Source organism: Arachis hypogaea, chromosome 8 (assembly GCF_003086295.3).
Source record: "Arachis hypogaea cultivar Tifrunner chromosome 8, arahy.Tifrunner.gnm2.J5K5, whole genome shotgun sequence".
NCBI classification, from domain to species: domain Eukaryota; kingdom Viridiplantae; phylum Streptophyta; class Magnoliopsida; order Fabales; family Fabaceae; genus Arachis; species Arachis hypogaea.
The window spans coordinates 48,927,724-48,945,246 of NC_092043.1; the positions used below are offsets into that span (position 1 = coordinate 48,927,724).

The following is a 17,523-nucleotide window of genomic DNA, read 5'->3' on the forward strand; positions in this document are numbered from 1 at the left end:
GTAGTTACATCAAATAATCTAATTTCTAACAAAATCACAAATATTTTTTTTATTTATCTACCAACTTTGTGTTAGTAGTAATAGTTTATTTCGGTGTTATTTCGGCGCTTTTTATTTTTTGTGTGAGAGAGAGAAGTGTATCACAAGATGGTGTGAGGAGAGAAATGTTTTACACTGCTATAGGTTACACAAATTAGAGACACTCATTTATTTGTATTGTTTTACTTTTTAAACAAATAATCACAAATAGGATAGTTCGATTTCTATCTTTGAAAATTAAAAAAAATTAATATTAAAATCGGACCATCCAATTTTTATTTTAAAAAATAAAAAATTTTAAAAATATAAACCAAATTCTCTGATTTATAATTTATTTATTTATTTAAATAAATCGAACCGTCTAATTTAAATATTATCAATTAAACAAAAATACCATATAAAAAAAATCTAATCTTCCAATAATAACATATTATATATATTTAATCAATATTAAAAAAAATAGCCTTATTTCGGGATGAAATCAATCAAATAGTGATGGGTCAAAAAGCAAAGTAGAGGGAATCTTGAAAAGTTTAGAAAAATGGTTTGATATTTAGAATGGAGACAAATAACCACGTGTGCCGTGTGCAACGGTCCCTCCTCCTCATGTGTTGTAAAGTTCACAAGACAATGATAACAAGATATCATATAGACATTTAAACATATATCAATTTTAGAATTTGGAGTCACTAAAATAAACAAATGTATAAAGTGATATTTCTCTTTTTAAAACAATATCCATGTCATGAGGTGGTCAAATAAAAAATAGACGAAAGGTGGAGAAAAATTCAAAAAAAAAAATCATATAGGAAATGGTTACATAAAATCTATATATTATGTAATATGATATATGATAAAATACAATAATATTATTTAATTTATAGAGTTAATTTTATTTAATGGAATAAAATTTTGTTGTCAGATAAAAAAATTAATGTATTTGAATAACTTTTGTTATCTAAATATACTAATGAATTTGAAAAGTAAAAGAGACAAGTATTTTAAGTTAAGAAAGTGCAATTTTTTTTTTTTTGATAAATAAGAAAGTGTATTTAAGTAGAGTATGTAGGATGCGTATCGATTCAAATATTTATAATAAAATATAAGCATTAGATACCATTATATTCGTTTTGAGTATGAGCGTTCAATTAACAGTTTAACACCGAAATAAGCAGAATTATAGAAGTGCTTTCATGTAATTTTTATTTTATTTTGTAAAAGTTCCTTTTTTTAGTGAATACTTAATTCAGCCTGATAATTTTTTTTAAAGGATTACCAGATTTTTAAATACAAAAAAATATTTTGATCTTTGATATTTAATTTCATAAGATTGTTTAATTTTTGTTGTCAATGATCTCTCTTTAAAATATATTTACGTAACACTTTAATCATTAATATATCTTTTATTTAATTTTTATAAGTAAAAATAATTTAAAAATCATTAATATTTTTTAATTTTACACAATAAATTTAGCTAATGTATTTAAAAAAGTAATGTAAAAATAAAAAAAAGTATTTAGCTAATATATTTAAAAAAGTAATAAAAAAATAAAAATAAAAACTAAACGGCCTTGATAAGCATCATTAAAAAAGGAGATTTCCAACAAAAAAGAATTTGTTAATTTTAGTTGGTTCTTAATAGATAAATCAACAGTTTAACATACCATGTAGGCTTATTCCGTTAATACCGATAGAAAATATTAACACAAGGGTTAAGCAATCTCATAAAAGTAAAGATTAAGAGTCGGAAGGGATATTTTTTTTTGTTAAGAGTCTCGTTATCTTTCGAAGTAATTATCAAGAACCGTTTAAAGTTTTTTCTCTTTTTTTTTTTCCCATGGTATTTTCTAACCCAATAAGAAGGATTAATCCGTCATGGAGCTAAACTTCATTTAAAAATTTACAGCTAACTAATAAATTGCTATATGCATAAAGCAAGATTCGAATCCCAACACTTGTTTAAACGGACTAATGAACTAATCACTAAATCAACTTAACTTGGTTATTTTGCAAAAGTGCTTTATTAGTCTTGTCAAATTCCTTCCAGTAATAAATGAGTATATTCATTAAATCCATACAAGACTATAAAATCAGTTCACATAGTGGGTTTAGGGTCATCTGCATTAATATTCCATGAGTTCCTTCAAATAAGTAATAAACATGAATGCCAATAATAGTATTGAAATGTTCATTGTGACAGATATGTTAAAAAAAAATATTTACCAAACATTCATCAATTTTTTTTCCACCCAACGACAGGTTCTCATTTTACAACAGAATCTTACTTAGTATTCACCTACGATAATACATGAGTTAGCCTAATTTTCCTACTAATACTTAATTGACAAATAATGAGTTCAATTTGAGTGGTTTAGAAGTAGCAAAAGCTTCTCTGAAACCCCTTTTGCTGGTGTCAAGATTTTACATAACACCAGAGCATGAAATGTGACCAATGCTCATCACCAAGGTCTTCCTATCACTCCGAGTCTCCGGGCCAACTCTATGTCCTTTTTCACTGAGGAACCAAAACAGAAAAACTCAGGTTACTGAAAGAAACCATCATGGAAGACATAAATTAATTAACAAACAGCATGAAAGGATTTATAAACTTTTTAAAAGAAAATATGGTTTAACACAGAGCATGTGCAGTTTGAGTTTGGGGCATATTTGAACTATTTGAGTATGCTAATATGACACCCTAGAATCAGATCCTCTAAAGTGAGCAATGTTGTGAAAGTTACGAAATGAAAAATTAGTCACCCCTAGATTAATATTTTTCATTTTGTATCGCTCTAATCAAAATTGTTCAAAGGTGATCAATTCTTCACTTTACACGTGACTCAAATGTAATTTACATGATCTTCTTACTAATGTTCCTAAACTATATAAGGTAAAAAATATTTTATTCATCAATAGCCAAGGGAGAAATCATTTATCACCAATAAAATCAGCAAAATATATGAAAATATAAATTCATGGCTGATATGATTGTTAATGAAAGGAAAATTAGAGGAATGCACAGAGCATTTGTCGACTTACTGAGAGTAACACGCTTTGCATGGATAGCACACAACATTCCATCTTCAAACAAACGAACCAGATGATCCTCAGCTGCCTGCAAGATTGTTAAATGAGAACCGATGGAATGAATATGTTATGTTGTAAACTCGTAATAGACTGAGCAATTTGAAACTTTACAAGGGTATTATCCAAAATAATATTCCAAACACAGGGAAGCAAATTATTTCCCACTCCTTTTCCCCCCTCCATTTTATTCTATCCTTTTTCATTCCAAAGAAAATATGATTAAATTTGGCAGAAAACTTGGCTTGAGCATGGAAAAAGTTGCATACTTCTTGAAGTGCTACCATGGCTTCAGCTGTCCAGCGAGTGACCTCCGTAGATAGTTGGTTTGTAATCTGTTTGACCTGCAGCAAAAGTGAAAACATTATGACAAAAAAGAGAACAAGCTTCCCCAGAATTTAAATCAGCCAAACCTGTGACATATTTCAGAAATATAATTGAGATACTAATACTGTAAATAGCACAATCTTCAAGCACTTTCATGAGAAAAAAAGGTGAAACAAAGTAGAGCAAGCAATCTACAAGTCTTATTTTTAATGTGATTCCAAGTGTCAATCAAAACAAATTTTCTTCCAAACTTTGCTTCGGATAGAAAGTGATCATGATGAAAACACAGTTGAAGTAAAATAGTGTTAGAGTATCCTCAGGAAAATCTAAGTATTAGTGCAGTAAGTATATCTCTCTAATTTTCGTTTTAGCCCTCATTGGTGGTTTAAAAATTAGCACTTAAATCGTTCTTGCGGCCTCTAACTTTTATATGAATATAAAGGAGCGAATAGACACTCAAATTAGTTCTCACATCACTTAATCTTTAAATGTATATATTTAGACACAAATTTAGTGCTTAAACTGATCAGTTTACCGTATGGAAAACTAAATTGATAGCGAAAGAAAACATTACATGTTCCTGCGAATGGACAAATTTGATCATTTACTTAATCTTCATTGCATTCACCAGATGATGCAGAAATGCAGATATACAGAGGCCACAAAATTTAAACTAAAAACCATGTGCTATTAATTAAGGAAGAGTCAACAACTCACACATCTCATGAAGGGGGCAGCTGGGATGAGTAGGTTGAAACTCTTCTGAAATTTACGAATCTCACGAAGGGCTACTGTTCCTGGCTTATTACGCCTTTTCTTAGGTGCTGCTGCTGCAATTTTTCAATTTGTAAACACAGAAGACAAATGACAAAACATTCAAAAACCACAACTAAACATAAGTATGACCAAAAAAAGGAAAGCCAAAAGAAATGTGATATCAAACATGGAATTCCTTATGAAATAATGTGCACATACATCCTCGTCCCGCTTCTGGTTCCTGCTCCTCTTCTCCATCTTCCCTCCTTCTGCTACCAGACTTCCAAACATTCAAATGGAGAAAATAAATAAATAAAGAAACATGTGAAACAAATCAGTTCCATCAAAAGCAAGGTAACATAAAAGCGTCAAAATCACCTAAAACTAAGAATTTAACATTTGACACAACCTCAATATAAAATCTAATCACAAATATATTCACCTAATTGAAGGCATTTAAGATTTTAACATAATTACCTTAGAAGTCATACGGAAATAACATTTCTATCCAAAACAAAAAGTAAAGTAAAATAAAATTCATTGATAATGGCAAATCATGCCAGTAGAGACATCATCGAAAGCTATAAATTTTGTCTGAATTTCTGACAAAAACATGTAACTATCAAAATCTGTTTCACCCAAGATATCCAACACCAACATCAGTGACTAATCCTTTTGGGATAGGAGCTTCCCTAACCAGGTAAACCTGACACGAGACACTCTTCAACACACATCGCCAAGGATCAAACCCCTCACAAAATTCTTAAGGAATTCAGCTAGTTACCTCATTAAAAATTAAAAATAAAAACCCTAAAAGTAAGACTTTGTATATACCTACGCAAACTATGTTTGAAAATCATAAAAAAAGAACAAACTAAGTCAGCATCTAGCTCACATAATATCAACACATCAAGCAAATCGGGTATTTTCAAGTAGAACTAAAAAACATGTAGATCTAATGAAAATTCATAAATTCGAAGCAACAATAGCATAAAATTAAAATCAAACTCACTTCAAAAACTAGTTCAAATAGAACCAAAACCTCAGTGACCAAACCCTAACTAAGCCTAACACCAGGAGAGTTAACATTCAAACTAACACACACAAAATGAAACGAACTCAGAGAGAGAGAGTGAGAGAGAGAGAGAGAGAGAGAGAGAGAGAGAGAGAGAGTACCGCTTGCGATGGACTTTGTGATGGTCTTACTTTTTTCTTACCTGAAAATTTTCACATTACACAAACCAAATGAAAATGAAATTGAACACTGAAACTGAAATTGAAATTGAAATGAAAAAAGAGAAAAGGTTAAAATTTGGTACCTTTTTGACTAGGTGTTGGAATACGCTTCACTCTTGCCATTAGAAGGTTGTCAAGAGCGAACAGACTCCGCAACGGCCACCGGCGCCGGTGACCAAACCAGAGAACGGCGACGACGAGGCAGCGCTGCAGAGTGAGAGAGGTTGACAGAGGGGTTTCAGTTTTTGGGGTTCTCTTTTTTTTTTTTAAAATTATCTTTTTTTTTGTTTTCCATAAATTTTGTAATACTGAATCGCGCGGTTTCTTTCTCTTAAATTAACTTTCAAAAACAAAATAATATCTCTCCCCTCCGTTTGACCGTTACTCAATTTCTATTTTCTCCCCTTTTTTTTTTCTCTAAAAGGGTTATATTGTAATTTACCTTTCTATTAATTTGATATTGCAATTTTTGTTATGTATATAGTTTTAACCTCTTTTTTTTTTGTATTTTTTAGTTCTACGAGTAAAAAATCAATCTCTTATAAATTGAATCTACATTTTATTTAAGTGTCTAACTGATTAGTTATTTATTGTATAAAGTAAAATTTAAACATTCAACAAATATTTAAATGAACAAATTGAGTTAACCATTCGATTAATTTAAATTATTTTAGTTAGATAATAATTTAATGCACTTAACCCTTAATATTTGAGTTAGGAAAGCTTTAGAATTTAAGGTTTATGTATAGAATGTGTAACAAGCTAGGAAGCACGGATTTTTCTATGGTGCTGGCGTATCCGTGTCGGACACGAATCTGACACCGATACTCGACGGATACTTCAAACGAGCGTATCGGTGGCGTGTCTTTTTGCGGTGCAGAATTTTGGTGAAACTGTCACGAATCCGAACGAGTCCGACACGAATCCAAACGAGTCCGATCCGATTTTGTGATTTTTAGAGGAGAAACAAATTGAATCCTTTTAGAGCTGAAGATTTGGGATATGTTCATACTAATCTCTGACTTTTATCTAGAATGAGTGAAGATTATAAAAAAAGAGATACCAGCATGTGGGACGTCAGAGTTGATGACAAAAGTCCAGATCTGAGTGAGGTTTCCTATTTATCTTTAGATGAACCAAACATAGAAGCTGTGGTATTTACGGATGATGGATTTGGAGGAGAAGAAATTGATACATTTCTTGTTAGCGAGATGGCAAGAGTAGATTAAATTTTTTTATTTTTTTTAATAATTGCATAATTTTTAGACTTTTTTATGCAATTATATTTCCTCTTATATTTATAATATGATATTTTATTAATTTAATATATTATTTAAATTTTAATTCACAACGTATCCTAAACGTGTCATGTCTAAGTTTTTTATAAAAAGAACGTGTCGGCATATCCGTGTCGTGTCGTGTCCGTATCGCGTGTCGTATCAGTGCTTCCTAGATAACAAGCACAAGAAAAGCTAGGTTAATTAGACATAGATTTTTTTTTCAGGATAATTAAAGATAGACTTCCTTAGGAAAGAAATAGTATAAATAGTAATAGAGAAAAATTTAAAGACAAGTAAAATTTATTATTTTTGGCCAATATTTTTGATTATCGGTCTAATTGTTTTAGTTTAGCAATTTAACAATATATTTTTAAGTTTTTAACTTATACTTTTAAATATTATTGGCTAGCTGTTCATAAAAATAATAAATTATATTGACTTTTTAACATTTTCTATAGTAATATTAGTAGTTATAATATTTGTATTAGGTGAATTGAGATTGAAGTCTTCGTCTCTGATAATTTTCTCTTTAATTATTGATCCCTAATTCAATAATAATGAAATTTATTTCTCTATGGTTTAGTGTTGTTAGAAATAAATTATATTTGTGAATTCATTGTTAACTTGTATAGTTCCATTAATTTTACATGTTAGATTGAAAACGAGTAGATCACTTCATAAATTTTTTCAAATGTGCAAATTAATCATATTAACAATTTTGTTGTCAACCATTAACGAAGTTTAAAATGTCAAAATTGCATATTAAAACATCAATGTAAAGTTTAAAAGAATATAATATACTTGTTTTATGTAAAATTAACACTTGAAAAAAAAGTTTAGGAATCAATTTGCATATTTTTCAACAAGAAGCAGCTATCCTACTACCACAAGTCTTGAATCAAATACATTGCAAAACTATTTGTACAACAAATCTTATTTGATTACACCAAAACTAAAAAGAGGTAATATTATACAAAATCCCAACAAAAACTACTACATAAGTGTACCAAGTATACCACAAATACAAGGATATTCATAAAAAGATCATCAAGTCCTTACAAACTTGTAGCATGGATCTTATCTTCAACTATTAAGAATTTCTTGGAACATCATTGGTTGTAGTATTGTATAGCTCTTGATACACTTGCTAGAATCTTGATTATTTCTGACAATTGATTTGTATATTACGGCTGTGAAGGGGTAGGAGATGTTGGAGGCTTGAAATCAGGATACTGCAAAAATAAAATTTACACAGTATTCAAGGACATTTCAATATAGGCGAGTGAGTTTTTCGGGATACTAGGGTTTATGATTTAGGATTTAGATACGTTAGTTAGAAGAATATAGATCTAAACTCCATTTAAGAATTTGTTGTCGTTAATAGGTTGTTGTATACATAAGGCGGAATTCAAACTCTTGATGCTTGCAGACGAGTGAGGTTATAATAATTCCCTAATTTGATCCAAGGTTAATGCACAGATGACAATATGTGTAGGTCATAATCATTGTGATATTAGCCAATGACAAAAACAATTATTTGTCACAATAATCTTGTAATAATATTCTAATTCATAGCTCATACTCATACTAGAACAAATTAAAATATATATGGCCATCAAAACCACACAGAATCAGCATAGAAAATTAAAACTTCAAGAGTGCAAAGGAGCTAAGACATTACATGTGGATATGGAGATTGTGGTCTTGGCAACACTGGAGACGATTCATCCTTGTTTTCAGTTTCTGGAACCATGTCTACTTTCGACTCGGCAACGTTGTCAATAGTAGCTTCTGCTTTCTGTACAGTGCTACTTTCTGTTGGTTCCGGAAGAGCCTTGTCTTCAGTGGAGTCTGGTAGAAAAGCCTTTCCAATTTGCTGATATATGAAAGCATTAAATTCAACGAGATTAACACGAAAATTTCGAGAATTAGATATAATATATCAACTAACTTGTATGTATCAAAATAGATCTTATCAAAACAAATAACTATGGCTCATTTCTCAACATAAATCAAGAAAAATCTTAAGTACCTTTACTTCATCAACAAGCTCTTTAGGAGCAACCTTGGTGTTCAAGAACTCATCTAGCTGCCGTAGTGTTTGCTTTCGATCCTACAATTAAACAATCAACCAATGCTATAGCTTGATTGCTTGAGGACTTAACAAGCATAAATAGGAATAAATCTTAACTTTGACAAAGCCTGATTCCACTAGGTAAGGTCGGTTACATGGACCAAAGACATCTCTATGTCTTCGTGCCATTGCGTCGTGGTAATGCATTGGGATGTGACAAACCTAAATGAATCCAAAGACGTCATTGCATCTGGACCATGCATTGGGATGCAACAAAGTTTTATGTGGGTTGTCGCAAGCCTAACACAACCCTCCTTGTTGTATTGCATTCTAAATTAGATTTAGGGTCCTTTCTTGAATACATAGCTACATGCTGAATATGTTCCTCCATTGCTTTATAAATTGACTTAATGTCTCAATAGACTCAAACTAGAGGAGGAATTATAAGCTGAAAAGCTCATGTATGGAGCAACCGAAAAAAAACTACTTACCTCAGCAAATAGAAGCTTCTTGCTTGCAAACTGAACAAGTGCAGCTGATCCTAATACTTGGAGAATTGTTTCTATCTACAAACAGAGTAGAATCATCATCAATAAGTAATTCTATTTTAGTAGAATCACGCAACAACGGATTTTCTTCTAAGGGAAAATTTTGTAAGTAAAAAGCTCATCAGATCAACCTCAGTGAAAGCCAAGAGGCCGAGGCCGGTAGCTGCAGCAATTCCAAGAGTAACAGCCAAGCCATCAGAAGTATCCTGCAATACAGCACCCTTAAACACCTGATTTCTCTCCAAAATAATTTCAATTGAGCCTTAAATTTAACAGAAAGCATGTTCCTACTATTAAGTAAGCCAAAAAGTTACTCTAGTATTTTTCATATGCATATGATCATCGAAAACTATAATCGAAATGAGGTTAATCCCAGATACATACTCCTATTGCATCAGAGATAGCTTCTGTCAGATTGCCAAAATCCAATGCTTTCCGTGGTTCTTTCCATGGAAGACCACTGTTCTGCATATTAATTCCAATCATTGTCAGTGTATTTATCAGCAGAGAAAAAATTAAATAAATTACACACGAGTGGCGACAAGAAATACCGTCCATCCTCTAGGTCCTTCTGCACCATCCTTAATGGCATAAGCAGCTTTGAATCCATTATCTGTGACCAGTTGTGCAACCAGTTCAGAGTTCCCATCAAATCTGGCTTCCATCACAAACTTCACTCAATCAGCTTCAGAGTTCAGATACATTCTTTTGCAAAATGCAAGCAGAAAATTGTGTTCTGGTTTAATATAATTGAATCCTTAAGTTCAAATATTAAACCTTCTCACTAGAGATGCAACGTAATCTGTAACATAAATCATCACATCCAAGTATGACTATGCAACACATGATCATACTAATCAGCAAAGATTCATCAACAGGTGTAATCATCAACTCTAGCTTTGAGATCATCAAAACTACAACATTGAAATATAACTTCTAGCTCTATTTATTTTGGCTTTCTTTTTCCTTAGTTGCGGACCATATCACATGATATGCCACAACAAAAATTCAATTTACAATCACAAAAACAATTAGACACCACAAGGTATTCATTAGTGACAGCAACCGCTATTTAGAACCCGTGGAAATTGGAATTTGGAAATACTTATGTCCATGCTTGGTCCAAGTTATGGCCTATTAAATGCATCATAAGAGCATAAAACAGCATATGAATCTCAGAGAATTCTTGAACTTTCTTTTTATGCATACAAAAGAAAAGAAAACAAAACCAAACCAAACAAAGTTTTTTTCTTTTTTTCTTACTTGTCCAAAATGAACAATGTGGTATTCTCAGGTTCCTTGAACTTCAATGCAAGCTTCTTCAAGAACACTGGCTTATCATCATCACCACCCTTGTAAGTAATTGACACCAATTTCTTCCCCAAACCATTAATATCTGGTGTTCCAACTTCCCTAATCTCCACAGCTTCTCTTATATCAAGCAACTGAGCATTCAAATCAGCACCAAGTTTTTCATATGCATTCTTTGCTGACTCAACACCCCATGGTTTAGGCTTCTTGAGAACCTGAAACAAAACCAATGGTACTGCAAAAACAGCAACACCTCCAAAAACAACAAGAGGGTTCTCTGATGCAAAATTGAGAAGATTCTCCACAACCCCATTTGCATCAAAGTCCCCAGAACTACTGAAATTCAAAGATTGCCCCAAAGCTTCCTCATATGTGAGTGCAGTAGCAGAAAGTTGTGCAGTAGTGAAAATTGATGCTGCTGATTGAAGGAATAGAATTTTTTTATGGTTTCTAGTTCTGGAGATTGAAAAGTTTGAGACTTTGCATGCAGAAATTTTTGGGTGTGTTGAAAGTTTGTTGGGTTGTTTTGTTGTGTGAGAAAGAACAGATGTTGTTGGTGTCAAGTTTGCAACAGTAGCACTGAAAGCCTCCATGGCATAATTGTTACTAATTCCTATGTCACAAAGACTCTTATGTGATTCAATCAAAGTGTGTCAGGGTATAACATATGGGAATTCTTTAAGAATCAAGAGGGTATTGTTGTTGTTTTGGAAAGTTTTGGAAAAATTGGAAAGTTTGAGTAGTTGACAAATTTTAAGGTAGTGTGTTTGGAGGTGGCTTGGTGCAATTAAGGTTGGGTGTCAGGTAGGTGATGACGTGTACAGGGATAGAAAAACACACCAATGGTTGTTTGACAAGTGGAGATTGCGGATGAGATGAAGCTGATGAGGATTGAGTTGAGGTTTCATGATTTCATCTTTGATGAAATTGTGTGCTTGGAAACGTGTGAAAAATGTGCAAAAACTTTGCAGTATTATCATAGCACCTTATCAAATAATAATAAAAATAATCTTCACTACAAAATAAAATAAAAAGGGATGTAATAGGCACTCTACTGGTAATAATAAAAAAACAATAACAATAATAATAATAGTAATATTAACTTTTCTATATAAAAAAAGAATAGTACTATTAAGTATTAACTTTGCTTAGCGGTTATTCTAGTACCATTTTAAATAGTCAGTATTAGAGGCTTAGAACATGTTTGGTATCTTAGGAGACAGAACAATATGAATACTTCATGTGAAATTCTTTATTTCAAATTTTCAATTCGTTTCCTTTTGAAATTTAAAATGTTTATAACAAGAGTGCATTAGATGAATGAATGGCCATTCAGGCAGGGGTAAGATTATTAATACAAAAATTCTGAAAAAAAAAATTATAAGCTGCAAATTGCTCTGGTGTTTTATGCTTTGAGCTTGTTACAACAGCACACCCCCAATAAATATAATTTCTTAGTACATTAGTATTGACTAACTTCTGCTAACAGTATAGGATTTTTCACTCTGAACTATAGACATTCATGGAATCTTACCATGGGAGGTTTAAGATTCTCCAAGGTAAAATTCTAAAAATTGTTAAAGTATTTGGTGAGCCGCATGCCTGTTTAGCAAATCCAACTAAATCATGAACTAAAGGGATGAAATCTTGGGAGCTAGAATCTCTAGCAGTCCCTTTGGGTTGTCAACATGAACCCAATGACCAGAATTTGGAAGAAGATTGAAAGAAACTTTTCCAAGAGACTCGGTTGCTTCCCTATTCGCCAGTTTTTGGATCCGCTCAACAGCATCTTCGTCCCACCTGTCACTTTTTTCGGCACGAACAATTATTATTTCTGTACCTTTGGGAGGGTTCTCTAATAGATTCCAATAGGACTTTTCCCTACAATGAATGTGTAAAATTCAGGATTGTTAAATGGATGAATATCAAAGCAAAATTTTCAGAATATATGAATAACAAGACATTCAGTTAATCTGCTTGAGTTACCAATAAGAATCAAACATCTGCTGAGCATTTTGAAGATCAAATACCCAAGTTTCATGATCATCAACTTTCTTGAGGTTTGTGCCTATCCAGTCTGACAATGCCTTAGAGTAACCAAGTCCTAACAGATGATTAACAAGCCACCTGAAAGAGATGCAAACCACATTTAAGTAACTAGAATGATGATTGGGGCTGAGAAATATTTTCTCATATTGTAAATTTGTGATAAAATGTTCAATTAAGATTGGGCAAAATCACAAGGTAAATTCAATTCACATTCAATAGGCCATCGATTCTTTTAGACTCTAATTATATATTTTTGACAGCCAATACAAATGATGGCATCATCAAAAGAAAGAAGAATGAAATATGATGTCCTAAGTCCAGCGAAAGAGTCTTACTTCCGAGAAGGTATTCGTGATGGCAAACTTTGCAAGGTCCTTAAAACATCCCGAACTTCTTCATTACTATTTAGAGGGTTCACTTCTCCAGGGACAGAGTCCAATACCCAGAGCTGTTCTTCAGCAACAATAGAAAATTCTTAAAAACAATATATTGAAACTGTAGTATCCAACAGTAAAATTCTAAGCACTAGATAAATAAATCAAGTTCACTTCAAAGTTTTTGCAGAACAGATAAAGGATAATAGTTTAAACAAAAAAAGGATATTACATTATTTGGCTTAACTGCAAATTATTCAATTTAAAATCTATAATAGTTGGGAATCAAAATACTGTACAGCACAAGAAACAGTATACAAGGAAAGACAGTTGAAATGTAGAGACAGTGATTAACAATATATTTGCTACTACATAAGTCTCGAATTATTTCATTTCCACTCATGAGGATATGGATATTACATAATATATACTTCACATAGAATTATTCTATATACTTCACATAGAATTATTCTTCTTCTTTTTCACTTTGGCCAAACATTAACACATTGAAGAAGATGAGTTTCTTGCACTAATCCAAAGTAAGAAAAAACCCTGCAAGTGCACGTAAAAAGACAAGTGTTAGGCAGTAACATGGACACATGCTGCCTTGGACTATATTTCCTTAATCAGTAATGGTACTTGCACAGGACAGAAGGCCCATGAAATTCAATTAGACACCCTGATAACAAAGGGCCAAAATCCGACAAACATTGAGCATTATCAAACAAATTCATAGGGATGAGGTACCACCGTTTTTTATTCTAAACTGCAGTGAGGTGCTTAAAGTGACAGCGGAGTCAATAAGGCAGCTGCGCAAAATTTTGTTCAACAACCAATTTAAAGAAATATGAAAAGTTCAATGTGTGGTTTGTCTATGATATCAAGCTTAGGGATGCAATAATAGAATTGCAGGACAATATCTTAGTCCCAGCATATGGAATTTTCGCTAGGAGAAGTTTATCCTAAGAATGACACCAAAAATGCTTATATTGCTAATATCAGTTATTCAACATTGGAAATTTAAGGTCTACTCAAGGACTAGTTCCATATAAGGGATGAAAATGTAGACCAAAGAAAAAGGTGAAGAATGATACAATGATTTGTACTCTTTCAAACTCACATTCCAACTCATAGACAAAACAAGGAGAAAATTCAAGGTTTCATAGTATTTCAGTGTATTTCTTAGCTTGGCTATACAATTTGTGTGCTTTTGCAATGAGTTGGTATGTGAGTTTGAAATGGTACAAGCCATTGTATTGTTTCTCTTTCTGAAGTTTACTAGGATTCATGAGATGCTTCCTAAAATGTAAGTGTTTGGAAGAATGTCTATAAAACAAACAATCGTTATGCAAATATTAACCCAAGACGAGATTCAAACTCCCGACACTTAACTTAAGCAAGCGAGTGAGCTGACTACTTAACCAATCTAAGTTAGTTACTTAATTAGAGGCATTTAAAATGCTACAATTACAAAATTCTAAAATTTACTATCCATATTCCATCCTCCACCGTGATTGTTTGGAAAGACAAACCTGTTTAGGGCACAAAGCTGAATCTCCATATTCACCGCGGCTACAACTCTGAAGAAACTGCAAAGCAACCTTTCCACCCATGGAATGACCAATCACAACCTCAGGCCAACGCCATTCCTCAGCCTTCACCAAATCGGCCAAATCCTTCGCCGCATTTTCCATATCGTGTGGCGGATCCAGTTTCCTCTCCGCCGATTTTCCGTGATTCCGCATATCCACCATCACTGTCCTCCAATCTGCATACAAAAATAAAAAAGGTTAAATCGATGGATTCAGAAGCTTCGAGATCCGAAAAGTGAGAGAGAAAGAGAGATTGAGATTACTGGAGGAAGGAGAGGAATTGGAGAGAGAAGCGAGGAGGTTGCGAGAAAAGGATCTCCAGTTTCTTGAGGATCCGAGGAAGCCATGGATGAAGAAGGCGGTTGAAGTGTAAGGTTTTTCAGGATGAGCTCGCAGCTCTTCGTAGGCTATGGTTTCTAGCCACCTGGTGGTGGTGGTGGTGGCGCCGCCGTGTTGACCGGCGAGAGTGGCTGAGTTGTGGAAGCGAGTTAGGAGGAGACGGCAGCTGCTGCGTCTGAGTGAGATAGCTGCGGCCATTTTTCGATTTTCTTTTTTTTTTTAATTATTTTTTATTTTTATTTTTTAAAAAAAATAGTTCAATCTGTTGGGCCAATAGAACAATAGAATGGAAAACGGTTATTCAGTTCAGTTCAGATTAGGGAAGCACAAGTGAAGTAGAAGTGGTGTAGAACATATTACTATATTTTATGATTTGCAATATCCACACAAATGTTATTAACTTTATATTATTCTTGCTCAAAATTCACCCCATACTTTTTATTTTCATATAAAGTTAATATTTAAAAATTATTAGATAATTTAATAAATTTAATTAAATTATTATCTAATAATTTAATTATTAATTTTATATGTATTAATTTATATATAAACAACTATAGGTAAGTCTTTAACCTTTATCATTATCCTTTACGGATTTTATATTTGATTTATTTTAACATCAAATGAAGATTGGGCAATTTGGTGTGGTAAGCAAGTAATCATGTTAAAAAACAAATAAATCTAAGTTTCATAATGTAAATAAGAATTTCTCTTTATATAATGCATTTGAATTTTGGAGCCTTGAATTTTGAAGTATGTAAGAGTTAAGCTATGATGATAATATTGGGCATGACAAGATTGATACTAACAACGGATCCAATTTTGGATATTTTTGTTTTCAGAATTAATTTTTTCTATCTAGTCTACGTAAAAGTTTGAACTACTGAAAAGATTAAGTTTAGATAAACAGTTTAATTAAGTTTTTTTTTAAATAATTTAAATAATAAATAGTTATATTAAAAATAATTTATAAATAAATTATTTTGTGTTTAGATTTTTAGTTTTAAAAATGCTTATTTTATAGAAATGTGATAAAAAATAATAATATTATGAGAAAAATTATTTTTTAATTTCTCTATAAACTCCTAAATAACTTTTAAAAAAGCTGTAATTTGATTTTAAAAATTATACCAGACATTAATACTATTATTTTTCATAAGTCAAAATCTAAAAAAAGTTACGTCTAAAATAAACGGGCCTATCAACTAACCAAATATGAATAATATTAAATACAACAAATATATAACTATAAATATTATGTATAAAGAATTATAGATGTTAAATTAAATAAAATTTTAAATTATTATCTTCTTAATATCACTATTTATTTTTAATTGGTTTAATCTAAAAAATTTAATCAAGTGCCATTTCATTTAAGTATTTAAATGAATTAAAGTAAATTTGCCATAATCTACACGTTAGATAGTATTAGTCAGGAATTTAGATTCTCTAAATTTTGAATTTTAATTTTAGAGGATAAAATGTGATTTTTTATTTTTAAATATTTTTTATATTTTTTTCTTGGTCTCATCTATAAAATAAATAATAAATTATATATAAATTATATATTTTTAAATATTTTATTATATTTTTTTTTGAATTACAATATTTACTTAAACGAATTAGTGACTTGATTAAAATATATATAAATTATAAAATCATTCTTAATACCTAAAAAACCAGAATCTAGAAAGGAACCAATAATCTTGTACAAAAATGTAAGAATAATAATGGGAGGTTGAACTTATGAATTATGATTAACCCAAGTACATGTGAATACCAATGGCTAACAAGAAGATACAAATGAGAGCAAAGTAGATGATAGAATGAACAACAATGGAGGCACCACTTGTCTGGAAGCTCCCAAACTCCACCATCTTGTTCCTCCCTGGAATCTGAATCAGCAACCCTGGTGTCAACAGAATAAACAGCACTACTGACACAAAAATTGGACCCCAATCTGCCATTACAATCTTCTCTTCTCTCCTATTATCTCTTCTTCACACTCTAATGAATCTCTAATGTGTGGTTGCTCCCTTTTCAATGTGTATTGTAAAATGGTGTTGGGTTGGTGAGGGCAATGAATGCACATGGGAGTGGGTCTTGTTTAAAAAGGAAATAGTGCTAAAAGAAATTGGTATATATAGGTCAAAAATTAGTTATTAAATCAATTATTTGTATCAAATGTAAAATAAATATAAAAAATAAATTAAATAATATATGTATTTATATATAAATATAAATATAATTATTTTATTAGTCTTTATAATTTTATTAAATTTATAATTAAATTCTTGTTTTTTTAATTACATTTTTATATTATTTTTAATTTTGTAATTAAATTTTTTTACATCAAAAAATATTAAAATTAACCGAATATTTTTTTAAAAAAATATATGGTCAAAAATCTAATTAAGTTCTTAATTATGGATATATTCAATTTGAAAGAAAATATTTAGTTAATTCTAATAAATTTTATACTAAAAAATATCTAATTATAAAACTAAAGGTAAT

At 31.2% G+C, this 17,523-nt stretch overlaps 4 protein-coding genes across 5 annotated transcripts; all 4 read right to left on the reverse strand.

The window, feature by feature from the left end:
- Positions 1 to 2,194: 2,194 nt before the first annotated feature.
- LOC112708041 (histone H3-like centromeric protein CENH3) lies at positions 2,195 to 5,847 on the reverse strand. 2 transcript variants are annotated; one of them, XM_025760145.3, is made up of 7 exons: positions 5,526 to 5,847; positions 5,383 to 5,423; positions 4,426 to 4,486; positions 4,168 to 4,280; positions 3,393 to 3,467; positions 3,079 to 3,154; positions 2,195 to 2,554 (listed from the first exon to the last, which is right to left on the reverse strand). In XM_025760145.3, the coding sequence occupies exons 1-7, from the start codon at positions 5,563 to 5,565 to the stop codon at positions 2,499 to 2,501; spliced, it is 462 nt and encodes a 153-aa protein (XP_025615930.1). In that variant the 5' UTR covers positions 5,566 to 5,847; the 3' UTR covers positions 2,195 to 2,498. The 2 variants fall into 2 exon arrangements, with proteins under 2 accessions (XP_025615930.1, XP_025615931.1); XM_025760146.3 differs by having other exon boundaries at positions 4,168 to 4,277; positions 5,526 to 5,753.
- Positions 5,848 to 7,601: 1,754 nt separating this feature from the next.
- LOC112708042 (rhodanese-like domain-containing protein 4, chloroplastic) lies at positions 7,602 to 11,641 on the reverse strand. Its single transcript, XM_025760147.3, has 8 exons — positions 10,608 to 11,641; positions 9,896 to 9,998; positions 9,729 to 9,809; positions 9,476 to 9,550; positions 9,288 to 9,362; positions 8,755 to 8,835; positions 8,404 to 8,598; positions 7,602 to 7,954 (listed from the first exon to the last, which is right to left on the reverse strand). Exons 1-8 carry the CDS (start codon positions 11,246 to 11,248, stop codon positions 7,907 to 7,909), a joined length of 1,299 nt encoding a protein of 432 aa, XP_025615932.1. The 5' UTR covers positions 11,249 to 11,641; the 3' UTR covers positions 7,602 to 7,906.
- Positions 11,642 to 11,948: 307 nt separating this feature from the next.
- LOC112708043 (uncharacterized) lies at positions 11,949 to 15,386 on the reverse strand. Its single transcript, XM_025760148.3, has 5 exons — positions 14,934 to 15,386; positions 14,611 to 14,846; positions 13,040 to 13,152; positions 12,642 to 12,782; positions 11,949 to 12,536 (listed from the first exon to the last, which is right to left on the reverse strand). The coding sequence occupies exons 1-5, from the start codon at positions 15,205 to 15,207 to the stop codon at positions 12,287 to 12,289; spliced, it is 1,014 nt and encodes a 337-aa protein (XP_025615933.1). The 5' UTR covers positions 15,208 to 15,386; the 3' UTR covers positions 11,949 to 12,286.
- Positions 15,387 to 16,728: 1,342 nt separating this feature from the next.
- LOC112708488 (uncharacterized) lies at positions 16,729 to 17,104 on the reverse strand. The gene has a single exon (XM_025760630.3). It carries the CDS (start codon positions 16,974 to 16,976, stop codon positions 16,767 to 16,769), a length of 210 nt encoding a protein of 69 aa, XP_025616415.1. The 5' UTR covers positions 16,977 to 17,104; the 3' UTR covers positions 16,729 to 16,766.
- Between the last annotated feature and the right edge of the window lie 419 nt (positions 17,105 to 17,523).